At 40.5% G+C, this 15,846-nt stretch overlaps 1 protein-coding gene across 1 annotated transcript in view; it reads left to right on the forward strand.

Annotated features, from left to right (window-relative positions):
* The window catches only part of KIFAP3 (kinesin associated protein 3), a 60,153-nt gene that overhangs the window by 19,290 nt on the left and 25,017 nt on the right, over positions 1 to 15,846 (forward strand). The window contains exons 11-17 of the mRNA XM_027895891.1: positions 2,685 to 2,785; positions 7,020 to 7,128; positions 7,513 to 7,625; positions 8,539 to 8,704; positions 8,917 to 9,042; positions 9,295 to 9,393; positions 10,489 to 10,574. Of these exons, the coding sequence (XP_027751692.1) occupies positions 2,685 to 2,785; positions 7,020 to 7,128; positions 7,513 to 7,625; positions 8,539 to 8,704; positions 8,917 to 9,042; positions 9,295 to 9,393; positions 10,489 to 10,574 (800 nt within the window). The remainder of the gene's footprint in view (positions 1 to 2,684; positions 2,786 to 7,019; positions 7,129 to 7,512; positions 7,626 to 8,538; positions 8,705 to 8,916; positions 9,043 to 9,294; positions 9,394 to 10,488; positions 10,575 to 15,846) is intronic.

Raw genomic sequence — 15,846 nt, forward strand, 5'->3', positions numbered from 1 at the left:
GAAAGTGCTTCCACAGGGAAAGCAGAACAGTGAAACTTCCAGAAGTTCTTTCCTTTATGGGAAATTGAAATGCAACTTAAGATGCAAACACGTTTAGTTTAGTTGCACACTGTTGTCTTTTAGCTTTAGTTCTGTAGCTTTTATTCATCAAGTTAGTACAATTCAGTTGTTTTTTTTTTCCTGTTTACTTACAACTGAGAAATACTTCCTTGCTGAGTGTGTGTAATAAGTGTCTCGGGCTTAAAAAGCTTTAAACCCTTCTCTATGCCCTGTATTGACAGGAGGACAGGGGAACTCAGGGAAAATGATTCAGATAACTGCACAGCAAGAAGGAATTTAAATTCAGCTCTTCTCTTTGAAACTATAGCTGTCTTTGCCTTTTGTGTGTCATGAATTCTGCTTTATGGAACATAACTTAGAATGATATAAGTGCCAGTCATTAAAAATCAACTCTTTAAAAGTTCATTCAGATAAAATAAATGTATTTGAATTCTAGATATTCTCGAGGTTGATTATTTGTGTAGTTTTGATTATTTTTGGTAGTTTAGAAACTGAAGCAGTGCTGTCATTCACTGATACCCAAGGTGTTGTCCAGGCATCAGGAAGATTTCTGTGACAGGCTGGACCTGTGGAAAAAAGAGAGAAAACTATGCAGAGAGTATTTTTCTAAAAAACCCAAAAGCCTTTCCTGCTAGAACAGGCTATTATATTTGAAAGTAAGCCACCAATATTGCCAAATAGCAGGAAGCTGCTATTGCTACCAAATATGAGACTGTATCTTAGCAGATGCTTGATCTTAGCACAAATGAAACTTGCAAAAATAAGGAGGGGAAAAAACCCCATGAAGGACAGAGGTTAAACAGGTAAAATTTAACATCATTCCAGCTGGTGGTCTGCCAGTTCATACGTGCTGAAGGTCTGGTCCAGCTTCACTCCAGTTTGTTTTCCTTGTTGCTGTTGTGGGCAGCTTTTCTCCTTTTGCACTGGCTTACCTTGTACTTCTCAAAGCGTTCCCTGCATTACCCAGCTCAGTGTATTTGTGATTTCATTTTTGATGTTCAAGTCTTTAAAACAGAGGCATGGAATGAAGTGTTAAAAGCAGCGTAAACAGATTATTTTCTTCCCCTGGACCCATGAAACTTGAAGGAACAATTTACTCTGTAAGCTTTTGTATTTGTATAGAAGAACCCTTTAGCTGTACGTGTAGGAAGTTTTTTTTCGTGTAATTATTGTTTTCACTATGTTAATAGAAGTGAATAGGTAGGTAAGTTGACCAGGCACAAGAGAAGCACAAAAGATAACAAACACTTCAGTTTGTTTGTTTAAAAGAGACTCTGTGTACACTTTAGCAACTATAATACAGTCTGTGCTTTTAATTTAATAATAGCCAGAGTAGCTTTCACATTTGGGCAGTGTCCTTTCCCCAGCTGTTAAATGTATGGAAGATTGTAGCAGTTAGGTTTTTTTTCAAGCAGGTGAGAATTCAGAAGGATCTGAAAGGTCAGCTGTGAGTTTAGGTTTGACATGGCTGAGAACACTTCAGTCCGTATGGCAGCTGCCAGAAGGGTTTCGTGGGTCTCCTTTGATAATTCAGTTTTGAAAAAAGGCATGAATGCTCATTGTCAGGATACAGGCATCATATCCTCGGCTGCTTAGAGGAAATTCCAGCTCCCAGTGATGTATGCAGAAGAAAAATTTAACTGTGTTGCTTGCTGTTTGAGGTTTTGATGCTTTGCCAACGTGTTAAATGGATATTGTTCTAACTTGGCTTGAATAGAGGAGGGAGGTAGGATATTGCTGATCAGTTGAGAATGAATTTGGAGTTGATGACCCTATTACATCCTGGTCTGACTAATGTAAACATTTAGATGAGTGTTTTATCCCATATACAGTCGGGATCCTGCTAATGCAGGGCCAGAGGAGAACTCCAGGGCATTGCTCAGCCTGGATTTCAGCAGTGAGTCCCAGTCAAATTCACCTGTGTTGTTCCTAAGCATTTCTGTGTTTGTCTAAGATGATTTTATAGGACCTTTCAGTTAAATGCTTCGTGACCTACTCACATTAACCGCTCCAATTTTTCTTGAGAGTCTTTTTCTCTTTGCTAAGTGTTAATGTGAAAATGTACTAATGTCATTTTTGAAATGTATGAAACACACAAGGCACCCACGGGGATATCATCATTTAGAGTGGTAAAACAATCAGTACATGACTTGCTTGAAAGGCAGTGGATTCCTTCTACAACACTTCTTAGTGTTGTATTTTATTTTTCTCCCTGACGTTGGTACATTCTTCATAATTTCACCTTGAGACAAGCTTGTTATTTGCATAGGAATATCCACAGCTAAATCTTAATTTCCTAGCTGTAAACTAAGGAAGGCTTTCTCTGCGTGGACTATCATTAATAAACATTCCTTCACAAAATGTATTCCTTGCAAAGTGGGGATAAGGAAGTGTTTTGAGATGCTGGGAAGAGGAGGGAATAGTTACCAATTGCCCTTGTTCCCTTTTTGCACAAATGTGTGGTTCATTAGCACAGGCCAGGCAAGACCCTTTCATTAACGTGTCACTTCTGATTTAAATGTTCCCTCTATTAGCCAGCGTTTCTCTGCATTTTGTTTTCTCTTTTTAAGTGTTTAACTAAAAATACTTCTATTAATACTTTTTTTTTTTCTCCCTCCTTCTAGGAAACGAAAACAACAAAAAAGTAGCGATCTGTATTCTGTACCACATTAGCATGGACGATTGCTTCAAATCCATGTTCGCCTACACAGACTGTATCCCGCAGGTACGTGCTTTTGGATGCGATGAGGTGATAAAGTCCCTGTTTGTGCAGTCGGTGCCTTGCTCATGGCAGAGCTCGCAGTGACCCCCGCAGGTGACGGGGGGAACAGCCGCGGTGCTGCTCTCCAGTGAACCATCAGGCTCTTCCCGGCTTTTCATGGTCCCAGGAAGAGGAGAGGTGACCCGTTCTCTGTCAGTGCTGCAAACACAGGTGACCTGATGGGTTTCTGCAGAAGATCGGGAATGCTTGAAACAGATTAAAGCTTGTGCACAGCAGGTCCCTAGGGAACCTTGTGGAAAGTATTTCCTTTCCAGTTTTAGAAGGCATTCTTTTCTGATCCCATTGGGTATCAAAATTTCAACGTCTCCAGTATTACAGGATATGAACTGGAAACCAGCCAGGCAGGGTTGTGGTGCTACATGACAATTCCTTTTCCAACTGTAGGCATGTACAACAAGGGAGACTTGGAAGACTGCAGAAGGCTCTTCACTGATCTTTCAGACTACATTTTGTTACATAACTCGTTGATCCAAGCACAGTCACATTATCATGGGGTTTTGTTTTTTCTGTGTATGTTTTTTGTGTTTTGTTGTTTCTCACTGTTTTTTGTGGGGTTTTTTTTGGGTTTTTTTTTGTGTTTTTCCTGAAGTGTCAAATCCTCTTTTGCTGATCTTTTTCGCAGCCCTGATGAGACTGGAGTTGAGAAAGCCTGTGCTGCATAAGTGTAAAAGCTCTCTGGTAGCTTTTTCAGAACTGCACCACAGTATCTTCTTTCTTGCCAAGTGTGTTTTTAACATTAAATACATCCAGAATAGGAAGTTGTCATGGAAAGTTTTCAGAATGTTTCTGGTCATTATCTCATGACAAAATTAGTGAACCTTTTCCACATACAAGAGGATTTTGGATAATAGAGAGGGGAGAACTGCTGGGAATAACTAGTATATGTTCCAAAGTGGTCTTTTAAACATCTTACTTTCTTTTCTACTGCAAGAAGCAACTATATGTGAAGGCCTTTGCATGGTACAAGGGACCTGCCTCGTTCTGAACAGTTATCAGCCAAGCTAGAATTCCTGCACTGTGTGTCCTGGCTCACTTGTGATGTGCTTTCAGGGAATCTTGACGTGACTCTTGGATACAGCTCTGTAAGCACCGGGTATCTAAAGACTAGTGGCTCGGGAAACAAACGTGCTGCCTTCACTGGACTTTTGGTGAACTAAGCAACAAGACGGGAGGGTACCTGTGGCTATTAATGCCTCAGGGATCACTCCTGCCACCTGTCCGAAAAGAACCTGGACAGCCAGAGCTTAAATTTCATTACTGAATGTTCAAAATTAGGGTGGTTATTAAGGAGGACAGAGGTTGCAGAAAGCATAGGGAAGTGGATAAGGCATCAGGAAAAGAAAATTACAGTTTGAAAGGGACTCTTTGCTCTCTGATTCTACCCTGGAAAACCCAAAGCTCATTTCAGTAGTAGCATGCGCCCTTCTGTGGGTTTGTTTCTTTCTGAGGCATTCATCTAAGCTGGCAAATACTCAATGATGAATATTTAGCCGTTGTAGAAAGTGCTTGGAAGAATCAGAGCCGTGCTGTAATTTGGAGAGCGCGCAGGGCTGGCCGAGGGCTCGCGCGTGCTGTCCCAGGTACCCGTCCTGGCGGATGGCAGGAGTTAGTGGGTGCTATTCTAGTAACAGTTAAAAGTGAGTATTAACAGTTCATTCTTGTTTAGACCTCAGCAATGCGTGTTTTGTTTAAATAGGTGCAAATGCCATCCAGATGCTTATAAAAGCCTTTATTGGTAATAACGTGGCCAATCAAAGGGCATGGTTGGGCAGTGATGTCATGGGGATATTTAATATTTCACCGCAGAGCAGTGTGCGAGGTTCTCCGCAGCTCCCCACATGTTTTCCACCACGGTTGTCCTGTTTGGCCCCTCTTTGATCTCTGAGCTTCTTTTCAGCTTAATGCTGGTAAACGTCCTCTCTTGACAGCCCCCTTTGCTCCTGTCCGCCATTATCTGCCGAAGTTCAGAAACCAGAGCATCACTTCAAACGGCGGAGTTGGGGAGTAGCCGGTCAGGAGAGATTCCTGAGGCATGCAGTTCTGGCATAATCATTCAAAGATGTTGGAGCTGGGCTTGGGGAGGGGGTTGGACAGAGGTGTATGTGAACAGAGAGCTGTGGGGGTTGGCCTCTGGTCACTGGTAAATAAGTGAAGGCAGGTGCCAGAGAGTCTAGACACAGTGATTTCAGTCCTGGTCTGTGGTATCTGATACTCAATATGGGACTTGTCTGATTGAACACTACTGCCTCTTCATTGCACATGCTGCAGTCTTTTTACTGCCTTCCTGCTAAATCAGTAAAAGATGACAATGGACATAGTAAAAGCAGAACAAATTTAATTTTAATATTTCCTATTTGGCAGCAATTACTCTTCCTTTTGAAGTGGCACAAGAAGCAATCACATTAAATGAAGACATAATGGGAAACATGGAACTCGTACGAAACTATTATTTTAAAATTTGAATGGCTTTAATTGAAACTGGATATATTTTTTTCTTTTTATAGAGAAGTAGTTCAGTAATTAACAGTGTAATCCCATCTTGTTAAACGTCTAATTTCCACAGATTTTGTATTGTGTAAGTAATGAGAATGTTTCCCTTCAAATTATTTGAAGGGTTTTAAAAATCTGTTTTTAAAGGTTTTGTAACAGAAGAGTTGCAGGGGGTGATTTCTGAATGCTCATGTTCTACTTGTTAAGTGGCAACTTTCTTCTCTGTTAATTCACTCTATTGTGACTGTCAGGCTTATGGATTTAATAACCTAGGGATTTTATAAGTTCTTGAAACAACTTAGAGAAATCTGATTCTACCTCTTTAAGGAAGGGAGGAAGAAATCAATGATATTTTTACGATCAGTACATGAAAGTCTCAGAAAAAGAGAGAAATAGCTTTATTGTAACATAGTTTAGTATTTTATTTTACTTGGGTTCATTTGGGTAATGAATGGGTTCAGCCTTCTATCTGGCAATAGATTAACATACAAAATGGTCAGAGAAAATACTTTGGAGTGAAATTCCTGCAATCCTGTTGTTCTTATTTTCCCCTCTAAATGGGTTGTTCACCCACTCTCTCTAGTTTTTAATGCGTTACAAACTTGTCTTTCCACCAGGGGGCAAGCACACAAATATTTAATGATTAGTTAATCATTCAATGTAATGGTTAGTTGTTGCTTTCTTCTCTCCCTGCTCCTTTCTGACACAAGCTGAGCTACATTTTTTGTACCTTGTGTCCCTCTTATTTAGGTTTAGTTGCTTTTTCCAATACTCTTGGTCTTGTTATCCCACTGCTTTACATTATAATCGAAAAATGTCTTATGAACTGAATGGATTTGAGGGGCAAGCAAAGGGATGTCCTGCAGCCCTGAAGCCGTGAAACTTGTCTGTCAGGACTGGAAACAGAGGCAGAAGAAAGGGGTGTATTTGAGTCATGGTGGTGTCTCCAAAATGCCATTTCAGTAAAGATTCATGTGGAACCAGGTGAGCCCAGCCAGCCAGCCCAGTGCCAGGTGTGTAAGGTGATGGCAGTCCGTAGGTTACAGCCTAAGGAATCACCTGGGAATTCACCCTGGAACTTGCTGAACACTTGGAAGAGGATTATAGGTGATTGTCTTATGTTAGCATTACCAAAAGAACAGGATTACTGCTGGGAAGTCTCTAGTGTGTGGCAGTGATCAGCTCCAGCCATGGAAGCTGCAAAGATAAAGCACATTGCTGCAGATACAGCTAATTTACCTAGCAATGTAGTGAAATAGTAGGGGAATTATTCTGCAATTAAGTATCTGGTTAGAGTCATATTTTTAATAAACAACCAGTTTCTGTGGAACTACATTGTGATTTTTTTTCCCTATATTAAGTCTACCTAAGCTTTCAAAGCAAATATATCCAATTTATCACAACTGTAAAAAAACAGTAAAAATAAAAATTTCAGCGGTAGCAATAAAATGTAACTTAAGCCAAGTTAATTTAAGGTGATGAGTGGCTGCTATTTTTGGCACTTTTCAAGCATTGTTATCCCTAAATAATGGAACAATACATCTTGTGCCTTGGACCTTTGTGATTTTTACTGTTCCTGTAGAAACACTGAGAATTTAAAAAAAGGTGCTGTAGTTGGTATCATAACATTGCTTTTCTAATGCTTTGGAAAGAGTAATGACTTAAGTGTGCTTGTGTTTGTTGGCAGTTAATGAAGATGCTTTTTGAATGCCCTGATGAGCGAGTTGACCTGGAACTTATTTCTTTCTGTATTAACCTCGCTGCTAACAAAAGAAACGTGCAGCTTATCTGTGAGGGTAAGTGAACTGAGGTGTATTCGAGTGAGTTAGAAATGTGTATTTAAAAAAAAAAAAATCTGATTGAGTAATGACTGGAAACATATGGCCATCTACTCCTCAAAGTTGGTCTTGGTGACAGGAATGACACTGAGTAGCCACGCAGGGCCACATCTCTCATATGTCCATGGAGATCTGAAAAACAGACTGATGACATGTCTGTGGAAAACTATGGCTGTATGGACAACAGGATTTTATCCTCTCTAGATTTTTCACTCTTTCCTTTTAAACTTCTAGAAGTTAAAGCTGGTGTGTGTGTGTGTGCATGTTGATTTTTGACCAGCCAATGCTTCCCTCATTTTTTTTTTTATTTGGAGGGTTTCCTAAGTATTTGTTTCTTTTCAGGAAATGGTTTGAAAATGCTAATGAAGCGGGCTTTGAAATTTAAGGACCCATTGTTAATGAAGATGATCAGAAATATTTCACAACACGATGGGCCAACTAAAAGCCAGTTTGTTGTAAGTACTATCTATTACCTAATGTGATCTTTGATTTTTTTCCTGCTGGAACAGACTGGCTTTGTAGAGCTGCTGTAGTTTGTCTTTGCAGGGTGTCCAGTTTGTTTTCTTGTCTGTCATGGCTTGATTTATGTTTTGTTTTATAAGGCTATCTCAGTTGGCAGATCAGGGTTTAGATCCCCCCCATGAGGAAAACAAATCTTAAGTCCTATCCAGTAGGTTTCAAAACAAACACACAAACCAAACACAAGCAAACAAACAAAACCCCAGCTGCAGGGGTGAACATCATAACAATTATATTCTCCTAATTTTTTGCTTTTAGACCTAGAGAGCAAAATAAAGTGGGGGTTTTTTTTGCTTTGTTTTGTATATGTGGGTATTTTAAAATTTTATATACTTAATATTTAAATATTAAGCATGTAAAGCCGCCCTTTCAAAAGAAAGGAGGAAAATCAACATTCTAATCATACTGGTAATGAGGATTGACAATAACATTGTATGAAACTAGTAAGTAGAATCCATTATTCCCCTGTTTATGCCCTCTGAAAATCTTGTAGTTATTTACTAAAATCTTTAGGAAAAGGACTCCATTACTGCCCCTAATGCAGTATGATGTTCATTATCTTCTTTCCTTATTTTCTAACAGCTCTTTAAATTGTGTGTGTAGTAACCACTTTTGGAACATTTGAACAAATGATCTACATCTCTTGAAAGGGAAAGGATGGAGAGGAAGAAAGCTGAAATGTTTTCTTGGTTTATTCATTGACTGAAATTGAAACTGCCTTGTTAGTCCCCATTTCAGGAGCAAAGCCTCTTTAGTGTTCTTTTGAGAACTAGCTTTAGTTTGCCTGAGGTGAGTTCTTCAGAACCCCAGATTATCCATCTGTAATGGTTGTTGCTGTATTTTCCTTAGGAGTATGTTGGTGATTTAGCAGCTCAAGTATCGAATGATGAGGAAGAGGAATTTGTGATTGAATGCCTGGGAACACTTGCAAATTTGACCTTACCAGATCTGGACTGGGAACTTGTGCTGAAAGAATACAAACTGGTCCCATACCTCAAGGATAAACTAAAACCAGGTCTGTACAGAGTTTGGTTTGTCTTTCAAAGCAGACAGAGTCTCTTGAAGGATATTTAGAGTGCTCAGAGTCGAGTCTGTTTCCCTTTATAATTTGTGATTGCTAAGGAAAACATAACACTGAAGAACAGAATCATGTCTGCAGATAATTACACAACTGCCAGGAGATGAAGAATTCCTGGAGGTAACACTTCCTGCCTTCTGACTCAGCAGGTTCCGCGGAAGATGACCTGGTTTTGGAAGTGGTGATAATGATCGGGACCGTTTCCATGGACGACTCTTGCGCTGCTCTTCTGGCCAAATCTGGAATCATCCCTGCACTCATCGAGCTCCTCAATGGTAGGTACATTGTCGTGTTTCATTGACTCCTCTGAAAAGCAAGAGCTGTAGTTGGTGTAACTGAGTGCACCATCCCTGCAAGGCAGGGTTAGGTGTTTGTGTGTGGAAGGAGGAGCAGTGACTCCATTACTGATAGCTTCTGATTAGTGACCTAATAGATTTGGGTTTTCCCACACCTTCACAGCTCTCTAAGCATCAGGAGTTTCTATTTGTGAGATTGAAAATTGTGGTGGGTTTTTTTAATCCTTGCAGCTCAGCAGGAAGATGATGAGTTTGTCTGCCAGATCATCTATGTGTTTTATCAGATGGTCTTCCACCAAGCCACCAGAGATGTCATTATCAAGGAAACCCGTATCCTTTCTAATGGTTAAACATCTAGAATTGCAGCACTTAATTTGCCATCGCTGCTTGTTTGGCTTACATTTCTCTTGCAGTAACCTCATGATCTCAGAGGTTTCTTTGTAAATGGTTTATTTCAGCTGAATGAAAAAACCCAATCAGCCTGGGCATGTAGAGGGGACTGCAAGATTGATAGTAAAGATTAAAAGTTAGTTTGCTTTGCAACAGGGAGGGGCGTAGGAGGGGATCACTGAACCAGATGGCTTATTAGTTGCAATCCAGTCTGATTTACTGGATGAATTTGTTTTGCAAATCGTAGTGAAATTCAAACTTCGTAGAAAAACTTACATAGGGCGTAGGCAAACTTCTTGCATTGCACCATTATACATTCATGTACATAGTCTGAAGTTTTTGGGCCTTGACTGAATGTTCAGTTCAGTTGAGAGAACAGAGTGGGTTGAATGGAGACCTGGTAGGGAGAGCAAGCTAGTGATTACTTTGCTAACAATACAGGGAATGCTTCCTAATGTTCTTTTTCCTTTAAGCTCAGGCAATATCTGAGAAGCCGTGTAGGGTGTTGTTCTTTGTCTCCTGTTTGGACCCCTAGGTTGCTGGCTTTAAGAGAATAAAAAGTTGCATCTCTTCCCACATCTGTAATGATAAAGCACCAGCATTTGGACAACGTTTTTCTTGCTCAGGTTGAGCAAGTATTAATGCTCTCATTTGCATTCAGTATTTTTTAGGCACATACACTGGAAACAAGGAGACTTCCTAAAAACTACAAAAATCTCAAAAGATCAAACCATTACAGAGAATCTCAGCCTTGTGGACTGACGCCTTAGGTACATGGATTTCCTCTAACAGAGCAGAATGTATTTTCTTTGTAAGGGGCATGTAATTTTTTTTTCTTCAGCAGTTTTGAGGACTCTTTTGATATCTTAAAATAGGATTTAAGCACAAAAAAGTGGTTGGGGCAAGGCTGCTGAACTCCACCTGTGATGAAAAATTCCTGACTGCTTCTGAATGAAACTTGCAGTTTGAAGAATCGAGGGGGTTGTGGGAGGGGAAAAAAAGAAGTTGCTTTTATCCTTAACAGTTTCTTTGCAGAAGCCCCAGCATATCTGATAGACCTGATGCACGACAAAAACGCCGAGATCCGCAAAGTCTGTGACAACACTCTGGATATTATAGCGGTGGGTCTGGCTTTTTTTTAATCTTCTGTCCTTCCAGAGCCTTTTGACATGAGAATTTTAAAGTAACTAAGTAACAAGAGCTTGCAAATTGAGAATGTGTCATGTGCAGCTTTCTAATCAGGTAGGTAAAAGGTGAGTTTTCAGGGCACAATGACAACCGTAAACTATATATCAGACTTCCAAAAAGTGCACATGTACTTGAAAATTCACACCAGTTGGCTTTGCAGTGCAGACACTTCTAAAGAGTGCTTTTAGACTTAAATAAATTAATCACATTATGTAAGTATGTCAAGCCTTCATTATTTCTTAGTTCTCCAAACAAATGGCTCTTGTTACCCAGCAGCTTCTATTCAGCTTCTCTACACTGCCTGATGCCAGTATTTGTTTCAGAAGGAGAATGTGGCTGTGATCCTGGAACTGCCTGTTTCCTGCTGGGGGTGCAGTCCCTGCAATGCTGTCTTCAGCCCTTGGATAGGGTTCTTTCAGTTACATAACTTAGTTTGTCCAACTATCCGTGGATCACAATAAACTTGTGGCACAGTTGTATTAAACTGCTAGCTTGAAACAAAGAACACTGAATTACGAAGTGCTGTTGCTTTCTGAGCTCTTGCAGTGTGTGTACTCTGCCTCTGGGGATCCTTGCCTGCAGAAACATTAATATTCTCTAGGGTGTTCCTCATTGAAGTAAGTACACGGTGAAACTGATGCTACTAAAAAGCTGCATGACACTGTTAAAATGCCTCCAGGCCTGTTTCATTGATTAACTTCCACGGGCAAACAGAACTGCAGCGTTCTGTGGTGTCTGAGGATTGCACTGACTGTACCTCCTTTTGGATGTAGAGTGACTGTCATGACATTGAATCCTGCAGCCAGAGACAACTGAACTGAGTCAAGAGCAGCGGTGTCTTTGACCACCTTAATGCTTTTCCAGTCACCTACATGGTTTCTTCTTCAGCTGAATTATATGTAGTGCAGCTTGTTCTCTGAAAAGTTTAATGTAGTGTGAGGCTGAACTTGCACTGCATGATACTATAGTCTAGTTTGCCTTTTTCTGTTATACTCATTAGTAATGTCTTCTAATTTAATATTCCCCTTAAAAATAGTGGAATGACGTAACATTTGGAATTCTTTTCATCTGCTCTGTCTTTGCTTCATGGAGGTATGGAATGAAAATCATGCTCCACTACTTAATGGCAGAGTTGCTGGTGACATTCATTACGGGCAAGATTTGAACTCGGCTGAATTTGCACTTAGTGCTTATTTAAGATGGGCATTGTGTTCAGCTCACCAAGATGAGTTATTTCCAGGGACATCTCCAGGGGAAGCTGTAGAAGGACTTTTTTTATCTTCTGGGTGAGGCTGGACAATCTGAGTGCATCCAACACTTGCTTTGCCTTGGGGCCAGTGCAGCTTCCAAGTGACTCAGGGGCTGATTTGTTCACATGGGGAAGCTTTACAATGTGGTGCTTCATATTATGAAGCAAAACGTATTTTATAGGATCTAGAAGAATAAATATGTAAAGACAAGACTTCATATTCAATTTTACCACCTGAGTAAAATGTACTTGGCTTTTTTTCCCCTTCCTAAGAAGAGATAATCTTTATGCTGATCCTGAGTCAATGAGCAGTGCTAGGAGACTGTAGATTATCAGAACCTCTGATCCTGATAGGTGTTTTGCCATTCGGCTCTGAGGAATGTTAAAGCAGCCTGGAAACACAGAGGTGTTTGGTTGTGTGTCAGTTTTACACAACCAGGGCCTGCTGCGGTGTCTGAACAGGAATTGGCTCCAAGATTGGTGGAACTTCTTATCTGTGCTAAATCCCCACCAAGAAAACCTTCAGTTTTCAGTCATCTTGTTCCATACATGCTGACAGGATTAGGTCCTCTGATGATGGAAATCAGAAAATAAATGTTGGAGAAGAGATTTGAAAATAATTTCTTCTCAGGGAGACAAATGCTTCTTTCACTCATCAGTGAGCTCTATATAGTGTGATTGAAATAACACTGAAGAAAATGAGATGCCTTATAAGCCTTAGGGGAGAAATGTAGTAAAGTAATTGTCACAGAAATTATGGGAATGTTACACTAGTGATGATTTGTTTAATATAACTTGGCTGGACTCTGCCATTGATGAACTGAAACAGATGTGCTGCTCTAGCACAGTATGTACTGGGGAGTCTCAGCTTTGCACTGAGACTGATTTCTTTTGTCAAAAGTAGATCTGTGTTGATGATTTAGGAATGCTTCAGTCCCGTGTCACTGGCAGAGTTTTGACACCAAGGAGGTAGTTTAGTGTACTTGTGCCCCTAAGGTGGGACAGGTCTTACAGCTTAGCTGAAAGCCTGGAATCAGCAGCTGGTATAGGAGTCTCAAGCAAATTAAGTTCCCTTTTTCTTTGCCTCAGAAGCCTGAACACCTGCAACTCTAAGCTTGTGGAGAAAGATGTCAGCTTATTTGAGATGGTTTTACTCTGTTCTCCTTGGGCAACATCAAGAGCCAAGGGGGCTACCAATCTCTCAGGTTTCTTATTCTTTTTCTGGACCTTCCTCTGTTTTATTGCAGTCAAATTATTTTCCTCATTTATAGAAAGGGTATTTAATTAACCATTACCAGATCCTTGGACTCTCATCTGACCCTCCATTGCATCCCCCCACTTTCCTATTCAGTGTCTTTACAGCTCAGAAAGCAGACCTGCTGTACCATCTTGTTTCCCTTATGATCAAGAGTGGATCGTTATTCTGCAGGAGTAAAACATCTTGCAAATAGCTACAGCGTTGTCCATGTGATTTGGGAAGGGCCTCATGCCTTAAGTTGTTTTTCCAACTTTTATTCTTTGGCCAGGTATTTGTAATGAATGCCAAATGACGTTTACCCTGTATAGAAAGCATTGTTAATGAACAGCTTGCATCCTTCCCTGTTAGCTCAGCTCCCTGATACAAGTCCTCCATGTTGAGGGTGCTGGAATTTTCACATAAGAAGCAGGAATGTGCTGTGAACCCTCAGCGCTCTGGGATTTGGGGCCAGCTGTGTGAGATGTTGGCCAGCTCTCTTAGAATCAGAGAAGAGCAGACCACGGGGATTTGGTGTGGGCTTCATTTGAATAGGCAGCATGCTCTGAAAACAGATAACCTTTGACTCCAGCTTGGTGTCCTCTCTCCACGAAGAGAGTGCTGGAGTCACTCCAGGAAAAAAGGTTCTCCCTTCACTTGTCAAGATGCCCTTTCTGTGGTGCCCCTTGTTCCCCATTATCCTGTAGCAAACCCAGGTACAGAGGGGTGGGCAGAGGGCATTGAGGGAGAGGTCTGCTACTGGCAAGATGGGAACTTGGTGGATGCTGTGCTTTCTACGTAGGCACCTAAATTTCCAGGGCACGAGTGGTTACTCTTTTCTTTGCCTTGCCATTGGTTTCATCTCAGAGGTTTCTGTAGCTTCCTGTCAGAATATATTTAGCCATGAACCCGATTGCAGGCAGTGACCCTGGGTTGCACAGGTGTAAGTGGTAGAAGGAGGTTTTTTTTTTACTCTGAAGGAATGGCCCACAGGTGGTGCTTGCCCTAAGGTAGGTGTAGCAGACACCTGCAGAAGGTGATCCTTAACATCTGTTTCTCTCCTTGGTTTATAGAGGCACATAGTTGAAATCACATGCCTAACTTTTGGACAGGAGGGCAGGTTAAATCTTTTCTTTCTTAATAAATGGTTAATTTAAGCTTTCACGTAAAATGCGTGTTCTATAGATGGTTAAATAATGAGGAATATAACATATCAACTAGAGCCTTGAACATAAGGAGCATCTACTTACTGTAGAGTGGTTTCAGTTCAGTATGAGAATCACATCAAATGAACCCTATTACAGACCCAATTAAAGGGCAACCACATTAAAGCAAAAAGGAAAATCTGTTTTTCATCAGCTGTGAGAGAACACAAAGCAGATCTGTGTAGCTCTGTGTTATCCTATAGTGTGTTAATCAGATACAAGGTGTGACGGAAGCCAGTGACAAAGGGGACCCTGATAGGGAACAGACACGCTCTGATAATGGGCCAGTTAACGCTTCATAATATTTCAATGGTTCAGTAGTAAACAAAGTTGGAAGTAGAACTTCAAAAAGGATGGCACATTCCTCACAGAGTCAAGCCATACATCTTCTATGACACTTTGGGATTTATGGAAACCGAATGTTAAAAACAGTGATGTCAGGGAGCTCCAAGGAGAATAAAATCAACCTTCAGAATTCCTCCTTTTATGTTTTCTGAACGTGCAGCATTTGTGGGGGGGGGGGTGTGAAGAAGAGGCACATTCTGTTCACTTTCTTCTCCTTCTCCCATCCGGCACTTTTCCAGTAGCCTAACATTTAAAAGAGCTGGAGGACTCAAAGCTGTGGCTGTATCTCCATGATGTTTTCTGGTTTCATTTTTTTGCAGGAATTCCTTACTAAAGAAGGGGTGCTTCATGTGTTTAAATACCAAAACAAAAATACCCCACACGAGATTAAAAAAAAAGAGAGGTTTTAATAGCTCAAAATATAATTGCTGGAAGACTTGCAGTGTTTAAGGGAATTGTTTTGCTCTAAACGTCTTTAATTTAGTTTCTTTGTGCCTTTTGGCTGTAGTCCTGCATTTACAGCTTTTCTTCCATTCTGGTGTTATTCCATTAATCATTTACCCAGTTGGTGGTTCTGCACATTTCTATGGAAAATCTACAGACATATTCTTGATCTAGCAGTACTTAAATGACCTTTTTTGTGCTGAGGTTATATAAATTGTTCTAGATTATTGCAAATCATCCTTTTCTGGGATGATTGCCAGAGTGAAACTCTTGACAAACTGATCATGGATCTGATTCTCGTGTGGTCACTGCTTTGTAACGTTTGTATCTTGTGTTTCACTGGGAAGGAGCAACAAGAACAAAGTTGCCAAATTACTTGAACAGATCACTTGTGGTTTTTAAATAATGTGCACATATGGTCAATTTTACAACTGCTAATTTGCCATTCAATTGCTAATCCCATTTTCTGAAATTTAGATGAAAAATTGAGGAAAAATACCTGGGAGTTTTAAGCCTCTTAATGTAGGATGGGAAATGGACAGTAGATAGGAATATTCTGCCCTTCTGTCATCATCTAAAGGGAAAATCTGTTAGGATCTGAGACATGTTAACTGAGTTTTAAAAAAGGATAGAAGAAGTTGATGTGTGTTTCTGACAGCCCCTCAGCGTGTTCAGACAGTGGTGTGGAATGGAGCAGTGATGCTGGGCAAGTGGGATTCATTTAGGGT

This window comes from Empidonax traillii, unplaced genomic scaffold, assembly GCF_003031625.1.
Source record: "Empidonax traillii isolate 1590-97213 ecotype Southwest subspecies unplaced genomic scaffold, ASM303162v1 scaffold474:size1423191, whole genome shotgun sequence".
Taxonomy (NCBI): Eukaryota; Metazoa; Chordata; class Aves; order Passeriformes; family Tyrannidae; genus Empidonax; species Empidonax traillii.